Source organism: Pundamilia nyererei, unplaced genomic scaffold (assembly GCF_000239375.1).
Source record: "Pundamilia nyererei isolate P.nyererei 1_Seehausen unplaced genomic scaffold, PunNye1.0 scaffold00002, whole genome shotgun sequence".
NCBI lineage: Eukaryota > Metazoa > Chordata > Actinopteri > Cichliformes > Cichlidae > Pundamilia > Pundamilia nyererei.
The window spans coordinates 6,232,491-6,243,135 of record NW_005187403.1 but is presented as its reverse complement, the minus strand read 5'-3'; the positions used below and the strand labels follow the sequence as shown (position 1 = coordinate 6,243,135).

General features: G+C 42.6%; 1 protein-coding gene across 1 annotated transcript in view; it reads right to left on the bottom strand.

Annotated features, from left to right (window-relative positions):
• loxhd1a (lipoxygenase homology PLAT domains 1a) overlaps positions 1–10,645 on the bottom strand; it is a 32,508-nt gene that overhangs the window by 1,280 nt on the left and 20,583 nt on the right. Inside the window, exons 31-42 of the mRNA XM_005720285.2 lie at positions 9,020–9,182; positions 8,614–8,768; positions 8,271–8,480; positions 7,433–7,559; positions 7,106–7,314; positions 6,789–6,974; positions 5,357–5,484; positions 5,127–5,244; positions 3,542–3,719; positions 1,215–1,400; positions 932–1,102; positions 705–837 (exon numbers count right to left, since the gene is read on the bottom strand). Coding sequence (XP_005720342.2) covers positions 705–837; positions 932–1,102; positions 1,215–1,400; positions 3,542–3,719; positions 5,127–5,244; positions 5,357–5,484; positions 6,789–6,974; positions 7,106–7,314; positions 7,433–7,559; positions 8,271–8,480; positions 8,614–8,768; positions 9,020–9,182 — 1,964 coding nt within the window. The remainder of the gene's footprint in view (positions 1–704; positions 838–931; positions 1,103–1,214; positions 1,401–3,541; positions 3,720–5,126; positions 5,245–5,356; positions 5,485–6,788; positions 6,975–7,105; positions 7,315–7,432; positions 7,560–8,270; positions 8,481–8,613; positions 8,769–9,019; positions 9,183–10,645) is intronic.

The following is a 10,645-nucleotide window of genomic DNA, read 5'->3' as shown; positions in this document are numbered from 1 at the left end:
AAGTCGTACTAAAACATCAGTCAGTAAACACAACCAGAATCCAAACATAAGGCACACGGTATTATAAGAGGCAGTGTCGATTTTCAGAAAAATCAAAGGATTGATTTTAAGTGTGCCATATTTTCCAAAAAACATGGTAATAACGACGGCCCGCTGGCACGCTCTACCAAAAATAGTGCTTTGTTGTGTATCTGACGGACGAAAGCTAAACCAGTTCTACATCACTGAAGTTGCAGCATTTTTACAAACCAATTCTGGTTCATCCTTTTCATTCAACGATCCGCTTTCGCCCATGTCATTCTCCGTCGCCGCCGTGCCTTTTTCGCCATGTGCGTATGAAAACAAAGGCACTGCGCATGCGCGTTTTACCCATATTCTATCGCGATATTTCATTTTCTTGTCATTGCCCAACATTATACCGGTATTACCGTGAACGGTATGATATGGCCCAGCCCTAGTAGCTATTCCCTTAAATTGCTTTGCGTTAATTGAAATTCACATCACTGCCAGTTTGTTCTGTGTCAGAATTAATCTTTAACAGGATGGAGTGTAGTCATGACATCAGAGTGCGGTGCTGGTCTGGTCTTAAGTATTTTGGATAATCATCATGAGGGCAGAGAGAGATGCAGAGGGAGAGAAAGCACATTTCTTTTTCATGCAAACAAGCTGCCGGTGACTGAGTTAATCTTGCAGCAAGTACCTACCGCAAGAACCTCTTCTTCTTTGAGGAGTTCTCCATTACAAATTCTTTTGATCGACCCTTTCTCCCTTCAAGTACAATCCAGGCATTTTCCTTGGTTTCAGCTGTGTCTCCAGTTGTGATACAAATTTCATACTCTGTCATAGAGAAAAGGAGACTCAGTTACAGTAAAATGTTGTTGCACTAAACTACAAGGGGGGATAATTGAATGCTGTGAGGTGCTAGCCTTACTGGTCTTTTCATTGAGGTCCAAGTAGTCATTGTTAGCACAGGCCAGCTCTCTCATTATCTGTCCATCATCATCGTTCTTGGCAAGCCAGCGGTCACAGGGGAAACGAAATGTTTTGTCCATGATCTCGTCCTTCACATCAATATACTCCAAGTGCCAGCCTGGAGCAATACCTGCATGTAACGAGATGCAAAAAATACCAGTGTGCAGTGCTTTCAAACTTTTCATTCTAAGAACAGTTGAGCTCAGTCTAAGCTGTTCACCGTGCCAGTTAGAGCAGCTGACCTGTGTTATCGTGCCAGACTCGTACTTTGGAGAGGTCTCCCATGCTGAGGATTTCTGGGAAGCGAAACGTGTCCACCTGCTTGCGTTCAAACTTGTTGGACTTGTTGCACTCTTTCAGCGCCAGTGTTCCTGTGTCCCCGTTCTCTCCAAAAATAATGATCCATACGTTGGCATCAGTGCCTGCCCCTGAAGAGATGCAGCAGTTTACTATTTAGAAAAAAAAAATCCTCGACAATAATAAGGGATTTTTCTTGGTTTGGTTACACTTTTAAATAAACATGGGTGGAACCATGGACAGAACTTTGCTTGGATTTTAGTCTATAAAGTCACAGCTTCCCAGTCTACATGGTCACTGAATGCAATTAACTATAATAAAAATGATTTACTGTCACTCGAGCTAGCTCTAATTATATACGTGCAAAGCAATTAAGCTATATCAAAGAGTTGTATGGCAGTAAAAAGGCTGTACAGCAATAGCAAATCACCACCTGAAAAGTAAACTGGGGAGCAGTGAGAGCTGGGTTCTCTGACTCATACAGCGCATCTATAATCCCCCTGTGCTTTATTATTTTATCACAGTCGGTTAGATCCTGAGTGAAACCTCACTCAGCCTGCAGCATGTTTTCAGTGTCCTTGCTTAAACTCTCTTCTGTAGAGTAGGCAAGAATGTTGATCATTTAACAATCCAGCAGTTGTAATAAGAAATTATCACGCTGGCAATTTTTGAGATCTGGATATTTTTAAAGTTACATGTAACATATGGAACTTATGTGACATATATTCTAATGCACACACTTGATCTTCAGTACCTCTTTATAGTATACGTGCATAGGAACAGCTCTGCCTATGTGATGTTGTTTGTGGGTGTGTTTGCATCTATCAGCCTTGCTCATTTTTTCCTCCCAGAGCCTTAGTGGCGGTGCAAGGCTACATGTCAGCTTCCAGTAACTGACAGTGGCAGAGAGCAGCCCTTTGAAGTCGGCTCAGACTTCTTGCTATTCTGATCGTATTGATCAGCAGAGCAACTGAGCTAGATGAAAACCCAGGGTGAAGAAAAGATGGAGCAGCGGTGTGGAGGGCTTCTGAAGAGGATCTCTTTAATTGCCACGAGGGATTCAGCCATGAATTATTCCACCTTTGCCTTTGCCTAGGAAAACAACAAACCCCTGCACAAGGGCAGGCAAAATGAGGCTCTAACTCTGCATTGATCTTTGGGTAGTGACTGAAAACACGGGATGGCAGTCATACAGTAATTAGTCTCTTCCAGGCAGCAGCTCGTTTGGCTTTGATGGGGAGGGTTTCACAGGATGTTCACAGTATAGAGCCACTCGCAGGTGCTCAAATGCAGAATACTCTCTGGTGTATCCTTTGAAAGTGGTCCGAAAAACAGATGATGAGGATGTGATCCAGGAAACGCTTGACAAATTAAATGTGTCCGCTGACCACAGAGTCCTTCAGGATCCCCCGGGAAGAGCTGGAGGATGTTCCTGATGAAAGAGGATGTCTACTCTGCTCAGTCTCAGCACCCCTGAACCCAGAGAATAAAGGCCGAATGGACAGGGAATGCTCATAGGCCTGTTAAGTATACTTAGAGTGCCCTCACTGACCCCACAGCTCAGACCTCAACATTTCAGTTATTATTTGGTTTTATGTTGACACATTAAGATATGTGCAATCAAAACTGGGTATTGGGACTGTTACAGAAAAAATGTGCTTCATGTTTCCAATCTTACCTATTTGCTTGTGAATAAGTAATCATTTGATATCGTCAAGCCCCTAAACATGTTCAGATCAAACAATATGAATCTTAAAATGGCCACAACAAATATTGGCAACCTGTAACTAGTTTAAAAAACAGTGTCTGAAAGAAGCTTTTATGCTTTTCATTTCTTCTGTCACATATATCATGTTGCAATGATGGGTTCTCATATTAAACACAGACAAATTTTCAAATAATTATCTAGCATATGTGCAAAATCCCTTCCCTCATTAAAGTTGTCCCTCATATCTTCATATTTTGCTTCCAAAGAGTCAGACTTTCCTGTATTTTTCAAAAGCACTTTGAAAAATGCTTTTCCTGAATTTATGAAGAGCTTTCAAAGTTTTTCTTTGGACACTGGGCAGTCCAGTCATCATGCTTGACCTGATTATACTTGAAATTTCAGAGGAAGGTTTTGTTTGTTTGTTTGTTTGTTTGTTTGTTTGAATCATTTAACATTGATCTATGACTCATTCAAACATAAAAGGACACCTTGAAGATTTCCATGTATGTTTGGACAAGTACTGCATATTTCGAATGGGACCACAGAGCTGGGTTGAGAACCTACCTGCGACGTCACTTGTCTTGACCTGGACAATGTAGGTAGTGACCTCCACCATCACCTCCTCGTCCACCACAGCTGCCATCTCACAGATCAGTGTCCTCTTGGGTCCATGTGTCCTGGACAGCCACCCTTCATAGGTAAACACAGACACCTCCTCCGTGGTCAGGTTACGCATGATCACCTGAATGCACAGAATTAGCTTATAAATTAGCAAAGCATTTGGAAGATTGCATTATAATTATTAAAGGTAAGATTTAACAGTAATAAATGCTGCTGTGATGTGATGTATTACAACAGGAGTATAAATATCAACCTGCAGATGAAAGTTCAGGGCATCATCAATAGTAATGCATTCACTTATGATTGATATTGCTATTACTTGAACCGCAGTACTAGTGTATTGAATGCTGTGTCATATTATGGCTGGATGACTACTGTGTTACCAGCAGGTACACTAATCCTGCCTCTCTGAAGGTTTCTAGTTTCTAATAACAGGAAAAAACTTCTCTGTTAGGCCAAGAATCAGCCAGACATCTATTAGCTCTCCCTTCTGCGTATTTATCTGGACAGATTACTATGCTGGCAGTCCACCTGGTGCACCATTGTGTCAGTTTCAAGGCGACGACCTGTCCATAAAGGCAGCATATCTGCTTGTGATGCTGAACACACAAGGCTCTGTTCAGGGTCAAGTCAAGGAGATGTTCACAGCGGCTGAGACTCGGGCACGGATGGACAGGGCTTTGTATTGTTTCTGACTGCTCTGCCGCCCTACAGGCATGGTGCATTTAGTAGAGAAGACATTTGCATAGGAAATGTGTTCTACTTCATCAAAAGCTTTAGCCTGAGACTTCACACTAAATTTAGTGGTGGGAAGTGATATCATCCTCACAGAATCATTTAAAAAAATCTTTCAGTACTGAGGCAGTCAATTCCAATATGTTGCACTAGTATTCTGTAAATTAATTTATATATAAGATGAAATGATTTCTCTCTCGAGGCCAAACATGGTGCTCATTTGTAGCGTGTGCGTACTGTAAGAGAGAGCGTGTCCGTGATTCAAGCAACAGCGGCACGGAGAATAAAATGGGTCAATATGCTCACTCCAGGAGTTCTGGGCCCTGCTCTGTGTGTGTGTTTGTGTGTGTTGTTGCCTGTGTCTTTGTGTGTGGTTGAATCATTGACCGTTCTCCTGCAGGCGGGGGTAGATGTGTGTGTGTGTGTGTGTGTGTATTTGTCTGTGCCATATAATAGATTGAATGATCCTGTGACCTACAGCATGTGGTGCCAGGATAAAAAAACACAAGCCTGTGAGTGCTTTGTACTATTGATCTTGGAATGAGATAGCGATTACTCTTCTGCTTTTTATGTTGCTGGTTTTATGTTTTATGGTTGAGATCTGCAGTTTCTTCTTTATAACAAATTAGGCCTCGACAAGAACAAAAAATTCTATGCATGATATTACTAAAGAGCTCAATCTGCACACGTTCCCTTTTGCTCTAGCTGTTCCTGGGGGTTCTTTCTAAACCCTTTTTACCAAATAAACATCTTCTAAATGACTGCATTGTATCTGTGTGCCTGGTGAGCCGACCTTGTCAAGAAACCAGTCGGGCCGACTGCCTGATCCATCTATCCGGAGTCGCATTTTTCTCAGTGGGGCAACGTCATCGATCTCCATGTTAAAGGTGTCCTCTTGACCTCGCTCAAACCTTTTGTTCACCACCACATCAAAGCACAAAGTTTAGAATCTTGAGTATGAATTGGTCCTCTCTTTATTTTACAGTTAGATACATGAATGAAAATAGAAATCATTGATGCTACCTGTCCTCATTCTTCTGCAGCAGCATCTCCTCTGTACTGCCGTTGGCCCCAAAAACAGTCATGAAGATCTGGGTGTCTGTTCCCGCATTCTGCACATCTCCGGTTACCACTGTCACCTCATAGATAATCTAACATGGAAAGATTATCAGACATCAAACAATACTATGCTCCCACAAGTACATCTACAGCTTCACTGGACGAGCACATACGAATTAATTCAGTCATTTTAAGGTTGTAAACAGTGATAAAATAAGCACAAATGCAGACATTGGTTATTTAATAGCTATGCCATGAAAAGGGAGGTGACAGCCAATATTTTGGGGCTTCCAGTGTAGCAACAGTTGTGAATATCTGGGCTAAGAACTCCTGTTCTGTGCACCAGTGAAATATAAAGGAGCTAAACCATCGTGTAGATGGATGCTGATGGTTTAGAGTAGTTGTAGGCAACTCCAGGCCTTGAGTGCCGATGTCCTGCAGGTTTTAGATGTGTCCTTGATCCAACACAGCTGATTTAAATGGCTAAATGACCTCCTCAACATGTCGTGAAGTTCTCCAGAGGCCTGGTAATTAACTAATCATTTAATTCAAGTGTGTGTATACAGGATGAGATCTAAAACCTGCAGGATACCGGCACTCGAGGCCTGGAGTTGCCCACCCCTGGTTAGAGTCCAGTTTGGCAAACACAAATCCTGATGTTGCTAGGATTTTCACATCAACTGCTGTCTTCTGTGCGTGTCAACCACCATGATGTCTGGCTGGTTGGCCAGAAGCTGCGCCTGTGTGACAGTCAAAGTCCCATAGGACCTTCGCCATGTTGCTCTCAACTACCTCTGGAGGTGTCTCCCATCAGGGCTTGTGGACTTCTCTATATGCCACACAGGTGTTCATCTACACCATCCTAGCCACTAGGTTTTCTCTCTATGGAGCTAATGCTTAGGTCCTGCTCCTGTGCTGCCGTGATCACCATCTGTGCTGTCCTTTAGGCCAGCTTTCTCTAGACACTGAAAGGATTTCTTAATTTCTACTTCTTCAGTCTGTTGATGGCAGACCCCATGGAGGGCCTTGATCTTCCTCCTGTTCTTTATCACAGTCTCCCTTCAGCTGCCTGAGACACTGTTGTCATGCTGTTGCTTTTCGTTTTATCCTGAATCACGGCTCTGACAGTCACTAATGATAACCCTCCTGCTTAGTAGAGCCTCAGCTTGCAAAAACCTCTGTGCAATGTGAGGTGTTTTCATGTCTTGAAATCAGTGGAAATGATGTCCTCTTGTGGACAGCTTATTATATATTATTATACATGTACTATGGTAAGTTTACTACTTTGTACTTTCTAAATTATTCTCTTGTCTTAATTTAACTCAGTAACACTATGATGTATGTATGTTGCCTGCAACATGGCTTTGCTTTCAATAACACGTCTACATTTACAGACCTTATGGGAGATAGAAATGGCTTCTGAGTCCAGCACATTGAATACTCTAGCAGTCAACCCATCTCCTCGATCTTTGGCCAGCCAGCACTTGCAAGCAAATATATATTTGACCCCTTTGGTTGGCACAGCAACACATAGTTCATCAACCAGCCAGCAGCTCTCTGGAGTGGCCCCATCATGGCCGAGCTGCAGGAAGGAGAGAAACAATCACTGCCAGGAACGTGGGTGTATTTTTTTCTGTGTGTTTCAGTGTGTGTGTGTGTGAGAAGCTATGTTAGTGCAAAATCTTCAGTGAAATAAATTCACCTGTCACTCACCTCAACCTTTTTGATCTCCCCCACATCTGAACCGTGGGACTCGAAGCTCTCCAGAGAGCCGGCCTCAAAGCCCTTCCTCCCGTCTTGCAGGTCCAACCACAACCTATCTGTCTGGGTGTGATTAGCCCCGATAATGATGACATAAGCCCTGCTGGTGGTGCTCGCATCCCTCTCCAGTCCAGTGTAGATGGTGATGTGATAAGGTATGACTGCATAGAAAGGGCCGAGCAACTATTCGTTCATTTGATGCATTCAAGGGATTAACAACAAACACATGAGAGAGCATCAGGTGAACTAGCAGTGCAGAAGAGACTTGAGTTTTCTTACTTGGAAGATCAATTTTTTCTTCTTTCTTCTTCTTGTTCTTCTTGTTCATGTTATTGTCGACGCTTTTCTGCATTAGAGCCAAGTTCTTCTTTTCACTGGCCGAGCTCTCTCGAACTCCTTCATAACCCTGAGAAAACAGAACGGACACTTAGTGATGCAGCAGCCATATCTGCAGAGATACAGACCCAAGTCGATGCTAAGCCACTAAATGTTTTACAAAGACTTCAAAAAGGTGCTGAAATTATTTCAGGTGGTGTGCCACGAAAGAACAAAAAATGAATCCTAGTCACTTTGGTGATCAACCGCCATTCACTTTAAAGTGGATCTGTCACACTTTTTCTCATGTTATGTAACATATACAGCAGGGCTCTGTGTTACAGTGGTAAATGCGCTTATACAGCCAAAGTTTCAAAGAATGAGGTCAGCATATGTGCAAGTAATTCATATGAGCCAAACACTGATGTGAATTTCAAACTTTTCAAATTCATTTATTTTTTACTCTTGGCTCTGTTGTTGGGAGAAGATCTCCCTAATATGGTCTTCTCAGGCACACAGGTCCGGCTGTGAGCACAGAAACCCCACCCACTTGCTGTTCTCTGTAATTGAGGGGCTGCCAATGAGAATAAAAGGGCGCTAAAATGGCTTTTATTTGGTCTGTAAATGAACTGAAGGGCAGTTATTATTTTTTTGCTATTGTAAAAACATCTAAGAATAAAAATATGGAGCTAGAAGTGAGGACATTACGTTAATTGTGCTCAACTAGTGTAAGAAATAGAAGAAATCAGTATATCAAAACCTCTTTCATGTAAGAAGTAGCACTTTAGATTGTTCATGTTACCTTGACATAAAAGTATCTTTGGATGCGTCTATCCTCTCTCTTCTTGGAGAGCCAGCGTTCACATAAGAAGAGGAACACCTCTTCTGTATCAATGTCCAGCACCTCCACCTGATCCAAGTACCAGTCAGGACTCACCATACTGTTATCATGGCGAATTTTTATTTTGAAAATCTGACCGAGGTCTACTGCCTCTATAGTGAACTTATCCACCTGGGAGAAGAGAAACATTCAGGAAATAACATCAATGTTGTGTACTTCTTTTTTGCTCTGTAATCTGGAATATATATATCTACAGTGTAGGAGACAAGACTTGAAAAAGGTCACAAAGTTCAAGCTTTCTTACAGATCCTCTTTCAAACTTGTTGCTGTTTGTCTCCGACTTGCTCAGTTTTCTCTCCCCGGTGTCCCCCAGGTCCCCGTAAATGGTGAGGAAGACGTTGGCATCAGTGCCGGCTCCATACACGTCACCTGTCATCACGGAAACTTTGTATGTGTGGGCTGTAGTGGGAGACAGTGATCACAGACAGACAGGCAGGGGATTTTGTGTGAGGCTGCTGCCAGGAAATAGATTGAAAATGAAGCAATTTTGCATTGTAGTTTGATGCTGCTGTCATAACAGAGACTTAGTTGGGGGTATAAAGGACCAGAAGGGAAAACTGTCTCCAAACTAATGCTCAGAAGGGCAGATAAAAAGACAGGATGACAAATCGTTTTTGTGTTTCTAATGATGCAGCCAGCAGGTAACATACTCTCCAGAGCGTCTTCCACCTCGACTTCAGTCACTTTCAGGCTTCCATCTCTTGAAAGTTTCTCTGTGATGATGTCAGAGGGCACAAGCTCTCTCACCGTTTCTCCATCGTCCTCTGACTTGGCGAGCCACCGCTCACAGGGGAAGATCACGGTCTCTGAACCCTACAAAGAGACGATTAAATTCTGCGGTTTAATCTGTGTGTTTGTGTCTCGGAGGAGGATCAGCAAACAGAATATTTAGACTGGCTGAGCAGCAACCCAATATGTTGAATCACAAATGAAATCACAGTGCTGCTTGACCAGCTAAGAAGGCAACATCACCACCTGCTGATTAAAAACAGAACTGTTCCGTTATTAGAAGAAGGGAATCAGAGGATGTGCTCCTGAGTGCTGAAATCAATCTTGTGAATGAGGCTTTCGGGTGTGGCAGCCCAAATACAGCCCTAATAGAGTGTCAGTCCTCTGCGCAGTGAAATGTAACTCTGGGCGTTTGATATACGGCTGCACAGTTTTAAAAACTTGAGTGCTGACATTTAATTTATTTTTTATATTTGCACTCAAAAAGCAAATATGGTTCTTTTATGTATTTAAATGTTTTAGATTCACAATTTACACACAAAACATGCAACGGTTTCATAAGATATGATCACCTGTACTAGGTTGAAGTACCCATAATATACACTCACTGGCTACTTTATTAGGTACACCTTATTGGACCCCTTTTTTGCCTCCAGAACTCCCTGAAATTTTCATGGCATAGAGTCAGGTGCTGGAAATGTTTCTCAGAGACTTTGGTCAATATAGACATGATAAAATCACACAGTTGCTGCAGATTTGTCAGCTGCACGTCCGTGATGCCGAACCCCTAATCCCACCACATCCCAAAGGCCATTTGAGGACATTGGACTCATTGTAATGATCAAGAAAACAGAAGATGGGTAAACTGTGGTCATAAAGGGGCGGACATGGTCAGCAACAATATTCAGGCAGTCTGTGGTGTTGCTCTGTGGTGCTCAGTTGATACTAAGGAGCCCACATAAAATATCTCCAACACCTTTATACCACCACTAGTCTGAACTGTTGGCACAAGGTAGGATGGACCCATGCTTTCATATTTGTTTACCTAAATTCTGACCATATCATCTGAATGTTGTGGGAGAAATTGAGGGTCAGACAAGCCAACATTTTTCTAATGATCTATTGTCCAATAATGGTGAGCCTGTGTGAATTGTAACCTCAGTTTCCTGCTCATAGCTGACAGCAGTGGTTCCCAATTGTGCCTTTAAGGTATGCCTTCTGCATATCTTGGTTGCAACAAGTGGCTTTTTGTGTTACTGTTGCCTTCCTAACAGCTGGAAACAGTCTGGCAATTCTCCTCTGACTCCCAGCATCAACAAGACACTTTTGCCAAGTGAATTCACTGCATATTATCTCTTGTCCAGGCCGTCCTCTGTAAACACCAAAAAGGTTAGTGCAGGAAAGCCCCAGTGGATCAGCAGTTTCAAATCAAATCAAATCAAATCAAATCACTTTTATTGTCAGATCACATGTGCAGGCACACTGGCACAGCACATGCGAGTGAAATTCTTGTGTGCGAGCCCCACAAGCAACAGAGATGTGCAAAC